This window comes from Corythoichthys intestinalis, chromosome 5, assembly GCF_030265065.1.
Source record: "Corythoichthys intestinalis isolate RoL2023-P3 chromosome 5, ASM3026506v1, whole genome shotgun sequence".
NCBI lineage: Eukaryota > Metazoa > Chordata > Actinopteri > Syngnathiformes > Syngnathidae > Corythoichthys > Corythoichthys intestinalis.
In genome coordinates this window covers 45944618-45961755 of record NC_080399.1, presented here as the reverse complement: position 1 = coordinate 45961755, position 17138 = coordinate 45944618, and the positions used below count along the sequence as shown (strand labels likewise).

General features: G+C 42.0%; 1 protein-coding gene across 1 annotated transcript; it reads right to left on the bottom strand.

The window, feature by feature from the left end:
- Positions 1–10656: 10656 nt before the first annotated feature.
- Positions 10657–11799, bottom strand: rxfp3.3b (relaxin family peptide receptor 3.3b). The gene has a single exon (XM_057837520.1). The coding sequence runs from the start codon at positions 11740–11742 to the stop codon at positions 10657–10659; it is 1086 nt and encodes a 361-aa protein (XP_057693503.1). The 5' UTR covers positions 11743–11799.
- Between the last annotated feature and the right edge of the window lie 5339 nt (positions 11800–17138).

The following is a 17138-nucleotide window of genomic DNA, read 5'->3' as shown; positions in this document are numbered from 1 at the left end:
TCCCACAGATGGTAGCCTCACACCAATGACTTCTCAGCCAAGCACATACACAAAATGTCTACTTTTGTACTGAACAGGTGTCAACACATCAAAATGATGATCAAAATAGAACTAACTTGTCTTATGACGGTCTACAGGTGAACAATCCAATGCTTGGTGAATTCTACTTTACAATGATAGGAAGAGTTAATGACGAAGGATCAAAAAGACACCACTTTCCCATGTGGCAATTTTTCTGACATCTCCTGTTTGAAATCCAAAAAGGAACGAGGACCTGGAAGCGCTGCCTTTACGGTCTGTACTTACACTCTTCGGCAATTTCTGTCTGTCTTTTCATTTTTCTTCTCTTTTAGTAGTCACCATGTTTAACACTCAAATTGTCATTTGGATTTACACATACAATAGGGCAAATAAGTATTTAGTCAACAACCAATTGTACAAATTCTCCTACTTTAAAAGATTAGAGAGGCCTGTAATTGTCAACATGGTTAAACCTCAACCATGAGAGACAGAATGTGGAAAAAAACAGAAAATCACAGTTTGATTTTTAAAGAATTTATTTCCAAATTAGAGTGGAAAATAAGTATTTGGTGACTTACAAAAAGCAAGATTTCTGGCTGTCAAAGAGGTCTAACTTCTAATGAGGTCTAACGAGGCTCACCTCGTTACCTGTATTAATGGAACCTGTTTTAACTCATTATCGGTAGAAAAGACACCTGTCCACAACCTCAGTCAGTCACACTCCAAACTCCACTATGGCCAAGACCAAAGAGCTGTCGAAGAACACCAGAGACAAAATTGTAGACCTTCACCAGGCTGGGAAGACTGAATCTGCAATAGGTAAAACGCTTGGTGTAAAGAAATCAACTGTGGGAGCAATTATCAGAAAATTGAAGACATACAAGACCACTGATAATCTCCCTCGATCTGGGGCTCCATGCAAGATCTCACCCCGTGGCGTCAAAATGATAACAAGAACGGTGAGCAAAAATCCCAGAGCCACACGGGGGGACCTAGTGAATGACCTACAGAGAGCTGGGACCACAGGAATAAAGGCTACTATCAGTAACACAATGCGCCACCAGGGACTCAAATCCTGCACTGCCAGACATGTCCCCCTGTTGAAAAAAGTACACATCCGGGCCCGTCTGCGGTTCGCTAGAGAGCATTTGGATGATCCAGAAGATGACTGGGAGAATGTGTTATGTAGTGATGGGCGATACCAGCGATTTTGGATTCGATCCGATACCAAGTAATACCAAGGCCAAATATTGCGATATCGATACCGGAAGTTCATATTTTTTATATATATATATATATATATATACATACAGTGGGGAGAACAAGTATTTGATACACTGCCAATGGGACAAATACTTGTTCTCCCCACTGTATACACTCACCCGCCACTTTATTAGGTACACCTGTCCAACTGCATGTTAACACTTGATTTCTAATCAGCCAATCACATGGAGGCAACTCAGTGCATTTAGGCATGTAGACATGGTTTAAGACAATCTCCTGCAGTTCAAACCGAGTATCAGTATGGGGAAGAAAGGTGATTTGAGTGACTTTGAACGTGGCATGGTTGTTGGTGCCAGAAGGGCTGGTCTGCTTATTTCAGAAACTGCTGATCTACTGGGATTTTCACGCATAACCATCTCTAGGGTTTACAGACAATGGTCCGAAAAAGAAAAAATATCCAGTGTGTGGCAGTTCTGTGGGCGGAAATGCCTTGTTGATGCCAGAGGTCAGAGGAGAATGGCCAGACTAGTTCGAGCTGATAGAAAGGCAACAGTGGATCAAATAACCACCCATTACAACCAAGGTAGGCAAAAGAGCATCTCTGAACGCACAGTACGTCGAACTTTGAGGCAGATGGGCTACAGCAGCAGAAGACCACGCCGGGTGCCACTCCTTTCAGCTAAGAACAGGAAACTGAGGCTACAATTTGCACAAGCTCATCGAAATTGGACAATAGAAGATTGGAAAAATGTTGCCTGGTCTGATGAGTCTCGATTTCTGCTGCGACATTCGGATGGTAGGGTCAGAATTTGGCATCAACAACATGAAAGCATGGATCCATCCTGCCTTGTATCAACGGTTCAGGCTGGTGGTGGTGGTAGTGTAATGGTGTGGGAAATATTTTCTATGCACTCTTTGGGCCCCTTGGTACCAATTGAGCATCGTTGGAACGTCACAGCCTACCTGAGTATTGTTGCTGACTATGTCCATCCCTTTATGACCACAATCTACCCAACTTCTGATGGCTACTTTCAGCAGGATAATCTGCCATGTCATAAAGCTGGAATCATCTCAGACTGGTTTCTTGAACATGACAATGAGTTCACTGTACCCAAATGGCCTCCACAGTCTCCAGATCTCAATCCAATAGAGCATCTTTGGGATGTGGTGGAACGGGAGATTCGCATCATGGATGTGCAGCCGACAAATCTGCACCGTGTGATGCCATCATGTCAATATGGACCAAACTCTCTGAGGAATGCTTCCAGCACCTTGTTGAATCTATGCCACGAAGAATTGAGGCAGTTCTGAAGGCAAAAGGGGGTCCAACCCGTTACTAGCATGGTGTACCTAATAAAGTGGCCGGTGAGTGTATATACAGTATATATATATGCATATATGTATATAAAACCCTGCAGAGTTCTCAGCCATTCTGATGATATCTAATGTAAAACTACAGCAAGCACTCAAAAACTAATAAGTCTCTTTGTGCCAAATATGCATTGCAATGGAAAAACTTCTGCTTTTAATAACTAGCAAAGCAGTTTCCCTACAAACTCACAAACCAATCCATCAACAACAAAATCTGATTAGTCAGTCTCACTCTTTAAATATGACCCTTAAATTCATACGCACAGAACATTTCCCTGCTACACGTTGTATTTGATCAAATTTTAATCTACCTAAGTTAAATATTTTGAATCTGATTAAAGAAGGAATTAATAGTAGCATGTTACCGCCCTGGCGGCACGGTGGCTGAGTGGTTAGCACGGCTGCCTCGCAGTTCTGAGATCAAGGGTTCAATCCCGGGCTTCGGCCTTCCTGTGTGGAGTTTGCATGTTCTCCCCGTGCCTGCGTGGGTTTCCTCCGGGAACTCCGGGTTCCTCCCACATCCCCAAAACATGCACGGTAGGCTGATTGAACACTCTAAATTGTCCGTAGGTATGAGTGTGTGCGTGAATGGTTGTATGTCTCCTTGTACCCTGTGATTGGCTGGCAACCAGTTCAGGGTGTCCCCTGCCTACTGCCCGTAGTTAGCTGGGATAGGCTCCAGCACCTCCGCGACCCTCGTGAGGAAAAGCGGCATGGAAAATGAATGAATGAATGTTACCACCCTCTAATCATACATCATTAAAAACAAATCCAATATACAATAGTCACTTGCAATTTAAAAAAAAAAAAAAAAAAAGTAATAATAGCTAATGTTAGAAATACAGTAAGGGGAGATGTGTCTATTTAAAATGTTAAGTAATAATTCATATATTTTCTATACCCAACTTGCTTGCTAGTAGTTCACTTCCTATGGAATGTGATGTGGGCTGATTTGTCCTCATTGTATCAAAAATTAATAAAATGGAGACTCACATTTAGGTTACAGTAATACTTCATTGTTAAATATGTCACTATGGTCATTTTACCTTTTTTATATAATGTGGTATGAACTTTGCTTTTCACAAACAAGATGTACTGTAGCTATAACTTCCCATTACAAAGCATATTCAATGGTGCTGCAAAATTCTTTTTATGGAAGATGACAAAAACGCCATATTTATCGTTTCATATTGCACATCAGCCACTAATGCTTATATCGTCTCTGATTATCTATTAGCACCTACATTACCTAGATAAGTCCTGCCTTTCGCAAACGACACTTCTGAAGAGCTTTGCTTTTGCTTCGGCGGCGTGTTCTTTTTTTCTCGTGTCCTTCTCGGCTTGAGCAGCACGTTTCTCATTCAATTCGTCATGTGCTTCGGGATACACGTTTTTAAGGTGTTTTGTGAGGTTTGTGGTATTACCACAATATCTGACAGTTTTGGCACAAACTGTGCACTTAGCCTCGTTGCTATTTATTGAATTGAAATATGTCCAAACCAGACTTTTACGTTCCGTCGTCAATGCCGCAGCCATACTACCAGCCTATCAGCTTCCAAATGTTTGTTGTGGCTGTGTTGGTGCCTCGTGAGAGGGGCGGAGGAAAAGCATGCTGATCGATACACAGGATAGGGACGTAAATGGGGGCGGGAGCAGACGCCGGTGCACTGCTTATGTGCGTGCACTGCTTACGTGCGTGTAGAAGGCAAAAGGGAAAAGTAGTACATAAAGTGTGCACAAAAATATAGCCGAAAAATAGACAAAGAAAATATAATACTGTATATTAATTCCAAATATCGATACTTTTGCTTGGGGATCGATACCTAAAACTTAACGCGCTGGATTGAAATATCGATATTTTGGTCATTAGTGTTATGGTCAGATGAAACCAAAATTGAACTTTTGTTTTCTTGTCTTGGCAAGAGAGAATATGCAAAGTTGCTTTAGCCTTTCAAGGGCTGTGCCAAGTGATTATCACAAACTAAATGTAACTCATAGCATTAGCACAACGTTCGCGTTAGCATTAGGTTATTGCTAAGCGTGAGCGTGTCCTCTTAAACTCGCTTTTTTTTTTTTTAAATACATTCCTGGCGTCCAGTTGGTCGTAATTAATTGAAAATAATGTACAGTTTTCTAGCGGAGTGTGTATTATCAACAACATGGCATTGTCCTTGTAGACACTACAATATGTGCATACCAGTCAATGTTCATTCGAAATTGTTGGAAACCTTTTTATCTTTGGACTAAACTGTTGTTGACTAATTGTTACAGACGAAAACCTTTTGAGTATATGTCGACTAAAACTAGATGAAGACAAACACATTTTGAAATGACTACAGTATGACTAAGTCTTTTGGACGATAATACAGTGGGGCAAATAAGTATTTAGTCAACAACCAATTGTGCAAGTTCTCCTACTTGAAAAGATTAGAGAGGCCTGTAATTGTCAACATGGGTAAATAAGTTTTTGGTCACCTACAAACTAGCAAGATTTCTGGCTGTCAAAGAGGTCTTAACTTTTTCTAACGAGGTCTAGCAAGGCTCCACTCGTTACCTGTATTAATGGCACCTGTTTTAACTCATTATCGATATAAAAGACACCTGTCCACAATCTCAGTCAGTCACACTCCAAACTCCACTATGGCCAAGACCAAAGAGCTGTCGAAGGACACAAGAGACAAAATTGTAGACCTGCACCAGGCTGAGAAGACTGAATCTGCAATAGGTAAAACGCTTGGTGTAAAGAAATCAACTGTGGGAGCAATTATTAGAAAATGGAAGACATACAAGACCACTGATAATCTCCCTCGATCTGGGGCTCCATGCAAGAACTGTGATCAAAAATCCCAGAACCACACGGGGAGACCTAGTGAATGACCTACAGAGAGCTGGGACCACAGTAACAAAGGCTACTATCAGTAACACAATGCGCCGCCAGGGACTCAAATCCTGCACTGCCAGACGTGTCCCCCTGCTGAAGAAAGTACACGTCCAGGCCCGTCTGCGGTTCGCTAGAGATCATTTGGATGATCCAGAAGAGGACTGGAAGAATGTGTTATGGTCAGATGAAACCAAAATAGAACTTTTTGGTAGAAACACAGGTTCTCGTGTTTGGAGGAGAAAGAATACTGAATTGCAACCGAAGAACACCTTACCCACTGTGAAGCATGGGGGTGGTAACATCATGCTTTGGGGCTGTTTTTCTGCAAAGGGACCAGGACGACTGATCTGTGTAAAGGAAAGAATGAATGGGGCCATGTATCGAGAGACTTTGAGTGAAAATCTCCTTCCATCAGCAAGGGCATTGAAGATGAGACGTGGCTGGGTCTTTCAGCATGACAATGATCCCAAACACACAGCCAGGGCAACAAAGTAGTGGCTTCGTAAGAAGCATTTCAAGGTCCTGGAGTGGCGTAGCCAGTCTCCAGAGCTCAACCCCATAGAAAATCTGCGCAGGGAGTTGAAAGTCTGTGTTGCCCCACGACAGCCCCAAAACATCACTGCTCTAGAGATCTGCATGGAGGAATGGGCCAAAATACCAGCAACAGTGTGTGAAAAGCTTGTGAAGAGTTACAGAAAATGTTTGGCCCCCGTTATTGCCAACAAAGGGTACATAACAAAGTATTGAGATGAAATTTTGGTATTGACCAAATACATATTTTCCATCATGATTTGCAAATAAATTCTTTAAAAATCAAACAATGTGATTTTCTGGGGGGTTTTCACATTCTGTCTCTCATGGTTGAGGTTTACCCATGTTGACAATTACAGGCCTCTTTAATATTTTCATGTGGGAGAACTTGCACAATTAGTGATTGACTAAATACTTGTTTGCCCCATTGTACATTCTTTGCTCTCGTACCTCCATTACTGTTTTATTTAATTGTTATTAATAACACTGAGAGTTGTTCACAAGATAAAAACATGACTCGCACATACAGTCATACATTTTACCCTCCAGACGATAAGGCTGTTGTGTCATAGTATATAAATTTTTCGTCCAGCATCTTATTGTTCCGAATAGGGTGCCACCCTCCTTTATTTTATTATTAACTTGTACATGTCAGCAGTCACGGTGTGTAGAAGCAATTTGGTCTGTTTTACAGTGTTTCTCACCTTGAGTAACTCTGTTGTAAATTTCTGCAATGGACTTATCGCAAAGCCCCGTTTACTTTTAAGTGGTTAATGGAGAGTACCTATATAGCTCATTTATCGACATGTTTTTTACCATGCCCAAACCGCTTTACATTAGCAAACATTTACCCTTTCACGCACACATTTACACAACAATGTTAATGCTGTTATTAACGAGTTGAACTGACAGCTTCATTAAAAATGTATATTACGACAGGCCCAAACGTCAGGTCAGCCCACCGGGAATTGTCCCGGTCCTCCCGATTAGCCACTCTGAGCTTGACCACAGCTGGCAATAGAACAGGCAATAGTTTTTTTTAAAAAACTAAATGTTTTTGGTTTTGTTTTTTAATGAATTTCATCTAGAAGCAGATAGAGCGGGTTTCAGTATGCAGTGAGTGGTATTTCCATGTTATTAAACTTCACAAAGAGGAGACCATTATTATAATTGGGGTGAAATGCTACCACTTGCAACATAAAAAGCAGAAACCCCAAAATCCGAATATCTATCTATAACGTTAGCTACTTAGTAACATTATGTCATTTGTTCTGTCAGATTTTTCTCCCAAAGCTTTTGTGGCCAGGAATAAGCAGTCATTTACATTCAGTTGGATTCTCAATATTATCCAGAGGTGCTAAATAAACAACTTACATTAAAAACATACATGTGTAACATGAACACATAATAAATAAATGCTCAGCGTTGAGAGAGCGGCGTACATTCGAGTTGCCCGCAGCCAAATGCTAGGTGTGTACATGAGGAGAACTTTCTTTCATGTGTGTCCATGACCAATCGTGAATTAATCTTATTTTTAATAGAAAGTTTGTGGTGTTTACTTTAGACTTCCAGTACTGCCGTCCTGACAGCTTAGATCTATTTTATTCTATTTGGGTACTGACAGGCTAGTTAACAAGTCGGCACTCAAATGTTAGCAAGCTAATGTTAATGGATAAGTAGGGTGACCATATTTTGATTTCCAAAAAAGAGGACACCTCGAGATACATGAATTTTACACGAAGTTCACTCAAAGATGCCGATATCATTTTAACATGTTTAAAGCGTGCCTCCTCCGTATGGACAGAAAAATGTAGTTTTATTAAATATTAAAGAATATATATAAAGAATACATTTTTACTCAACAGGCTTTATTCTTACTAAAACATAATAAAAACGCAAAAAAAACAAAAAAAAAAACGAATGAAATAATGACAAAAATATATATATTATGCAGACCCGTGGAAATATAGTGACTATACTATATTTCCACGGGTCTACACATACGGACACACAGTAGGCTATGTGCCACATAAACATTTTTATACATTAGTATCACGACAATTGTCATTGAGAAATTGTTATTCCCACTCAATTTTTGTTCTCATTCAATGTTCTAGATTGCATGCAAACAATAACTAAAATAAACTGGCAAACCATTCAACCCACGTTTCCAAACGAAGCAGTTCAAAACTACGTTTCCCATAATGCCTAGCGCGGCTTAGCTCACTGATAGCTACCCTATTAGCGAGTACCGGGAGACGAGGCAAAATAAAACTTTGCTATTAAAGTTTACAATCATCAGTAGCGCAACGATGCAACACCAAACGGGATTTTACAGATCACGCCAGTACAAAGCTCCGACAGAAGTCAACAGTTGCCATTATATACGTTTTTATCGCAAAAAAAAAAAAACTCTTAACAACTGGGCAGGCGCTCCTACTTAGAACATAATACTAACATTCAACCATATACACGAACGCAGAACAATTAATACAAGACTAATACAACATACTGCATCTCTTTGTACATGTATTAACCCAATATAAAACAGAAGACACATTAGCGACATTAACAGGAGATAAACTTACAGAAAGGTGTACAGAGCACTATAAACGTCTCTTAGAACTACTCCTTATTGTGGTCCGTAACTGCCTGTTCTCCTGCCAAACCGTCAACCCAGTAGATGGCGGTAATGCCCCATGATACAAGGGGTTAACTGTACTCTTCTCCCGCACCTACTAGTAGGAGCCACGTCAACGCAGGCAAGCGCTGCCCGCCAGCGGCCGGAGGGATTCTCTTCAAATTGGTCCCGTGAAAAATCATAAAAACCAGACATTATCATGAATTTATAAAAACCCGGCCGGATGACGAGAACACGACGTGAAAGGTGGACATGTCCGGGCAAATGGGGACGGACGTTTGGTCACCCTAGGTTAAGTCTACGTTTCTACGACATGCTATCAAATATTATTTTATTTTCATATGGTTCATTAACTTACCTTTGAGCAAGCATAAGTGTCCTTGGGTGACTATTGACATTCAGTTGTTTATGTGGTCGACGACAGAGCCTTATCCGTAGTGTACATTTTGAGAGCCTTCTTTTAGGCTTTGAAAAAGGCACACACAAAAATTCCTGCCCCCAATCTTTCATGGTACCTGGTGTCGGAATTACAGGTACCCAAACGCTCAACATTAAACCATCAGGTTTTTGCTATTTTAAAGTTAGGAAAAGGATGTTTTAAGTCATGACCAGACGGTATTCCAATGCAACTCTACAGCTAGGTGTCCCGACTTTTATGATTTGGGGGCGTGGTTTTGCGATGGGTCCATTACCTATTTAGTCAGTGTCATAGTCAATCTCAGTGACTATCTTGGCCGTGCGGTTTGCCATACAATACCATATGAGGGCTTCTATCCTGTCCTCCTATCACGTCAGGAGCTGAGCCACAACCCGTAGTCTTTTTGTTTGTGCGCAAAACAGTTTTAATCCCCTTTCGCTGTTGGCCAGGAAGCCAGTATCAGTAACTCAGAAAAGATGTAATCAAAGGCCTTTTCATGTGCAGCACCATCATCCGTTTGGTATCATTGCCGTGGCAGCCAGCATTTCAGGTCACGGTTATGTTACGACTGCTGCACTTTTAGCGGTGTTGCCGCTCAAATGTTTCCGTAAAAAGCTGATTGTTTTGCAATTGGTTTTGATGTCATGCAAAATTTGAATCAAAGTTGTGCAAGAAGATAACAATTCAAAATGCACTGAAACTTTTAACTCGTGCTTAAAATACATTTATGGGTCTATACGAGCCGGCAATATACCAACTTAGACATATATACCTTATTTACAGTGCACATATGTTGTGTTTTACGAGAATACCTAACTATGTACCAGCGGATTGAATATTATAGCGTGTGGTGAAAATGTATTTCCAGGAAACATACCATGCAGAGTGCATTAATGTGAATGGGAGCGAATTTCACCTTCAATGTTACCTTCATTTTTCACTTTACTCTGTCCAACGTCCACCTCCTGTTGTAATCTGTGCATTCTTTTTATGCTTTAAAATATTTTTTGTAACCATTGTTTTAAATATTTTAATTTGCACTTTTGTTTACTGGATTTAGAAAATATGTGAATGGGCTGCGTTGGGTCCCAAGGCCAAAAAGTTTAAGAACCCCTGACACATAGTATATTTTGCTGTTTAGTTACACATGATGAAAAAAGTGGAAATATTGGAATAACATTTTACAAAGAAATATGTCACCTACATCACTCAAAATACACCTTTTAAAAAAGTAAGGACAGTATTTATCAAGTAGACAAAATAGTCTCATACGAACGTGATAAATTTTATGTAAAAACGAAGAGGCTGAATGAAGGCCAATTAAAATAGGTTAAAAACTGATCATTCTAAGCATTTTTAACACAAATTGTCTAGCAAACCATGACAAAAGTAATCAAAACTTAGCAAATATATGTATACAGTCTATATATATATATATATACACACACAATGTAAAATAATAATAATAATAATAATGCGTGATAATAAAAATAAAGTTCAACTTTAAGCACAGTCACACAGAGTCATGTGGCATCTTCATTCTCCAACACAACCGGTTAGTAACAACATTTAGCAATTTTCTGTGTTGTCCAAGTTGTTAAGCGGAATCCCATCGCTGTGTGCATCCTGGGGCGGTGACGGAGCACGTGGTTGGACCACAGCAGGCGACAGCACCTTCCGGAACATGTCCCTAAGGCGTGTTCTGAAATCATGTCGCAGTAGGCAGTAGAGCAGTGGGTTGAGGCAGCTATTGGTGTGCGCTAAGCACACACTGAGAGGGTGCACGTACGTATGCACCACATAGTATGCACGGTCCCACTGCAGCAGGTTTAGCTTTACAAGGACGCCCCACAGGGTCACAGCCTGGTTGGGTATCCAACAGAGAAAGAAGGACAAGACAATGATAGCGACAGCGCGAGTGACGTGGGCGTGCCGCCGAAGCCCCTTGGTGTTGCCGTGCGTGCGTAGCAGGCGTAGCAGCAACAGATAGCTCGCACAGACCACCCCCAGAGGCACCACAAAGCCCACTAGAATCTTCTGCATGTGGTAAAGTGCAAGCCAGATGCCGCCTTCTGGAAAACCCAGCAGACACAAGCTGTCTCCTGCGACATGCCGGACAGTTGAAAAAATGGCAGCAGGGGCCGTGGCCATGGTGGCCCCTGCCCATAGCGCGGCCACCGCCCAGCCCGCTGACAAACCATGCCTCCGTCGCTCGAGGCGTGGCTGCAGCGCAGATGCCACAGAGTGGTAGCGCGTGACGCTCATGGCGGTGAGGAAGAAGACGCTGGCATACATGTTCATCACCGTTACGCTCAGCACCAGCTTGCACATCACATGACCAAAAGGCCAGCTGAAGTCCAAGAGGGTGTCTGCCGCCCAGAAGGGCAACATCAGCACAAAGCCCAGGTCGGTAATGGCCAGGTTGAAGATGAACACGTTGATGGTGGTGCGATGGCCATACACTCCACCACCGAAGCTACGCACTTTGACAAGCACGAGAACTAACAGGTTTCCCAGTAGCCCGGCCATACAAACCAGCAAGTAGACTACTGATATGAGCACACGAAGTGCTACCAAGCCATCTGTAGGCTCCTCCACTGGCGCTGAAACATTGCTGGTCGTGCTGCAGTTGCAGCTCCGTGCCTCCGTGGCCATCAGGTGCTTTGTTTTCCTTTCCCGACGTTGCCCACTTCCGGTCCGCTTGAGGTCACCTGCCTGATCTCCTGTTGGCTGCTTTTCTCTCTCACTGCAAGGTTCGCCGCTGCAGCGCCCTTTATACTTATGTGCGCTTAGGGGAGGCGCATGACTGAGAAGGGGTGGGCCTTAAGGACCAAAGCTTCTCACACACATACAAATCACACACAAAAATCACACACGTGTATGCATGCGCAAACATACTGTAAATAGAACACGCACTACACACCGCAAACACCTATACATAACGTCATTAATCATACACACCCACACACTCGTTCTTTTCCCATCATTAGTGGCAATGCTCAAACACGTGCACATACACACACATGTACACACAAATCACACACAAACTCCAAACCGCACGCTCATGTTCTTTTCCCAGCATTAGTGGCAACGGACCAACACACACGGACGCACACATTTTTCATTCACATTTTAGGGCCATTAATCATGTGATACATGATTGAAAACTTCTGCTTTATTTTCGTTAAGGCTAATTTGGTTGTGTGTTCAAATGTAGGCGCCTGCGCTTGTGTGTATTGCTTGCTGTGAGGACGCGTGACAACTTTTTCAGAAGTGTAATGATGAAGAGCCTACACTGCATTTCAATTTTTGGATGCACACCCCTTCAGTAAGGATCTGGTTCCTGTGGCACTTTTAGTCTGACAAGGATATCTAGGAGTGCGTTTCAGTTAGAAAAAGTATGTATTTCTTCGCGCTTTAAAATGATATTTCAATTTTCTTAAAATATTCTGCTCTCGTGCGAGAATAAAGAATGTCACCTTTCTGTTTTCTTTCTTTTTTGCGCTCTCTCAAAGCAAGATGGTTCCATTCAGAGGTGGGTGCCAGTTTCACCAGGCAGTCTATATAATGACCTCCGTGAAGTTGCCCCCCCATCAGACGCAAATTCATGTAAAAAGTTATGTCAATCGTTTGTGCCACGTTTGCTCTTGTTTGTACTGTAGAAAATGTTGTTTGTGCTGCTATCTTTAATTCTATATCTATAATTCTTTCATATTCAGTTTATTCACACATCATTCAAAGTGTGGGGGGGCCTGTTAACCAGGGAAAGAGAGGGGGAGGGGGAGTCTAGAAGATAGGTGATTGGGAGGGGTGGAATCTACACAAATCAGCCCTATGATCTAGAACCCAGTAATCGTGTGAATCCTATGTGAGTGTGAGCCCGTTGGCAACCCACCCAAGCGTGGCCAATCACATCCAGCCATGCGCGAATCCCATCAAACACGCGATAGCCACACAGACGAGTAGAGACGCCGCGCGAGCGCCACCCCTGGACCACGCCCCCCAGCTGACCCTGGGGGGACGAGGGAGGGGCGAGCCAGCGCAGCCCGTCCCTCCTCCCTGTTACGTTTTTAGTTGGTTCCCTCCTAGTGTGTTCCTGTGATTACCCATTGATTTCACCTGTTGTGCCTGCTCCTATAGTGTATCGGCCAACCTGCATCCTTTTATGTCACCAATCTGTTCCTCGTTGTCTCGTTACCCCTCGTCTCTCTGTGTATATAAGCTCCCAGTTTCTTTTCACTCCTTGTTGCGTCATTGTCCAAGTCAAAGTCCTGTCCAAGCCCTCGTGTACTAGTCCCTCTGATAAGTAAGTTTTGTTTGAACATTGCCTTCTTGATCCCCAGTCCTTTTTGGTTGTACTTTGTGTTTTTGTTATTATTAAAACGCTTTTTGAGTTCACCGCCACCTGCCTTGCTGAGTTTTGGTTTCCCTGCATTTGGTTCCACACCACCTGCCTGCCCGTGTTTTCCGTGACACTCCCGCAGCCCAGGAAAGGGGCCATCGTCACCTGCCCCAGGGATCCAGGGACCACCCGCCCCCCCATCAACCAGCCTTCGGGGATGGGAAGAGGGGACATTTGATTTTTTTTTTTTAAACAATGGTATTTTTTTTCTCAGCACAGTTATCAATATGCACTGTTATTATTATACTGTACCATAACCTATTATATAACCACATTAAAGGGCAATTGAAGACCTTTCCAGATTTTGGTGTAATTTTACGAATATAAACTTTGGACGAGTTCGTCAAAACAAGCATGACATTATCAACACGTATTTGCAAGGATAATTTGCGTTTTTTTTTTTAGTTTTTTTGCACTCCGTTAATGGTCCCTTCGCAAACCCGGAAGTGTGACGTAGCCAACAGAAGACTACCCACAGCTAGCATAGCAGCAACAACGATGTCAGTGATATTTCCACCAAGGGTAACCATTCAGGATCGCGCTTTCGTGACGCTACCGATGGCAAAGGCTCCCAGGAAAGATGAACTACAATTAATCCCTACATGTTTTAACCTGAGGCGTCAGATGACGCCGATTTACTTGACACAGCAAATGGCGTCATGACGCCAATTGACAGCTCGACACTTCACGAACGGGAGAGTGAGTGGTAAGCCTAAGTCCAGCATCGTGATTTTTTTATTAGAGAGAATGCGATTACATGGTTGTATATTTTTCCACGCTCTCCACATAGCTAAAACTGGATATTAGGTAATGGGACAGCTCCTACCGATCTAAATATGGTAAAGCTAGCCCAAATGTGGCTAAATGAATGATATGTTATTGATTTTTCAAAATAAATGACAAAACGATTTTATTTTCCAGGTGTTGCTGTAAACCGTCAAGTAATTACCCTTCCAAGAGTATGCCTGTGTCGTCAGGAGATCCCAGACGTGAGAGCCAAACTTGAGGAGGCTGAAGCACTGACAGGGGCATGAATTACATTAAAAAAATAAAACCATAAGTTGTAAACAACATTGAGATTGATAATGTATTCTATTGGTATATAATATATTGTAATTATATTACATTCTGGAAAAAAATAAATAGGCCACAATAATAAATGATATCCGATTTATGTTGAATCAGCATCAGCTTTCGCTGTCAGATTGTGACACAACATATAAACTAAGTTATACCAAGCACACAATGGCACACATCAAAGAACATAAATTTAGTAAGCAACACAAAGTTAGGATAGTAACGGACTAGCGCAACATTGAAAAATAATGGCAGTGGGAAATATGTATTTACTCTTTTTGTAGCATTAAGTGTTCTCTATACAAAGATAATGCATTATCATTAAAATGTGAAGGTAGATTTTTCTTTTAAAAAATGTGTACTGTATATATTACTAGTTTGATTTCATGTCATCAAAATTTGCTACATTTATTTCTCCTAAGTTATCATCATCTGATGTCGCAGACGGAAGAAATTCAGCATCTGGCAGGCCTCATAGGATCTCTTCAGTCGTCATCGCTGGACACCGCATCACTTGGGTCATCGTATGACTCGACCCACTCTCTCTTGAGTTTGGGAAACTGGGTGGCGACTGACTTGCAAAGCTTTTTTCATCGTGTTGAGGGTTTCCGCCGCTTAATTTTTTATGTTTGGCTTCCTGGAGAGAAAAAAAAATAAATCACAGCAGCATGAAAATATTGGATGAATCCTAATTTTAATTTAATAATTTCTTGGTGATCAAATAATAATGCCCCAGTGAAGGTAAAGTAATTTCAAAATAAGAGAAAACAGTGTTTTACCATGCATAACTTTAATCAACAGTCAAATGTAATGGCAGAGGCATTCCTACAAGTGTCAGGAAATAACATAACAGATGTGTGTGAAGGCACAATTACAGGACTTGCAGAACAAGCCCAAAGTTAACCACAACAAGGGGGGCAGACGCTCCCTTTTGTCTCAAAAGGCGGGAAAACAACCCGGCTGTCCCACATACTGAGAGGGAGCCCCCGGAGATAAAGAGAGAAGACCCCGCCATCCTGCAGGGGAATTTAAACCAATCAGAGCAAGCTAAGAGTAACTGCAGGTATCACATAGCCAATCAATAGTCGATAGGAACATGTATTTGCATATTGTGTAGTATGAATCATTCTTGGGCAACTCGGGGTGTGTGCTTCTCCTGATAGACACAGGAGAGTACGAGGCTGTACTGAGAGGGACCTGAGACCCGAGTGCTGTATTAGATTTGCTTGTTAGGAATAAATCCACTCGTGTGTGAAAATGCCGGCTTCCTGACACCTTTCTTTTCAGAACGAATACGCGTAATTGTTGGAAGAGTGTTTGGTGATAAGGTAAAACTTATATAACACTAAAACGGAGTCAGGTAATTATTGCGTAATATTTTAAGGTATGAATGATTCCCAACAATTCCATGGTGACCCCGACGTGATGAAAGAAAGGGAATAAAAAGGAAAACCGACGACCAAAAGTAAGGAAAAGGGTCCGGGACCCGATGTCCACACCAGGTGACGACCTGAGGCGCGAGGCAGCCAGACTTCTCACTTTCTCCTCTCGGTGATCACCACGAAATAGAGGTAAGCAGAATCCTTTTAAAATCTGCATTTTATTGTTTTATTGAGGAGAGGAGTGTTGAAGTATAAAAGAGTAAGGTGTAAAATCTGGGATTTACTTACTCCGTTAAATACGATTTAAAATCTGGGATTTGCGTATTCAACGTAATTGTGTGGACTAGTGCGTTATAAAATCTCTGGGAGTTACGTACTAATAACGAGGTATAAAATCTGGGATTTACTCGTTAATAGGTAGTGAGGTATAAAATCTGGGATTTACTCACTCCACCGTAAGGTTTAAAATCTGGGATTTACTTACGGCCGTTTCGATCTTCGTCGTGTCAAATAAATTATCGCAGGTGTTTGATTTTGTCCACCACCCTAAAATAAACGAATTCGTGCGTAAAACAGAGTGTCTGTTGTGAGTGTGACTGAGAAAAGCGATACGATCTGGTCAGTTTGGTTGTCGGGACGCACATGAGTGGATTAAACAAATGGCGGGAAAGTCGAATGAGAGGGTTATCGGGTCGGAAGAAAGAGTGGAAAGAAGCAAGGTTTGGAGTGAAATTACGGATCATTACGCAAGGTTGGAATTACAGGTTTTGAGTGGCATTGATAAGCGGAAGATGAAGAAGGATAAAGAGAAGCATAGAAAGGCATTTATGAATGGAGAAAATGCTCAAGAAGGATTTGAGGAAGTGTAGCGAAGGAGCAACAGTGCAGAATGAAGAGGCAACCATGTTGAAAGAAGTGGAGAATGTGGGAACATTGAAGGCAAAAAGGGAGGTGCAAGGAAAGAATAGAGGACGAGCTCAAAGTCCTCTCCGTGTGGGAAACTCAAAGAAAAAGAAGGTTCGAGCAAAGTGAACGAGAAGGCGAAGAGGAAGCAAGCATGAAGAGAGCAAGAAAAGTCTACTCTGGCAACGCTGAAAATCAAGCCAGAAGAGGAAATCACACGTTTGGCCCTTCGCACAGAGCAAAGAGGAGCTGAGAATGTAGGGCTTGGAAATTTTTGGGCGTGTGAG

Bases quoted from the DNA above. Each gene is read 5' to 3' on its own strand.
- rxfp3.3b (XM_057837520.1), bottom strand. From the start codon at position 11,742: ATGGCCACGGAGGCACGGAGCTGCAACTGCAGCACGACCAGCAATGTT.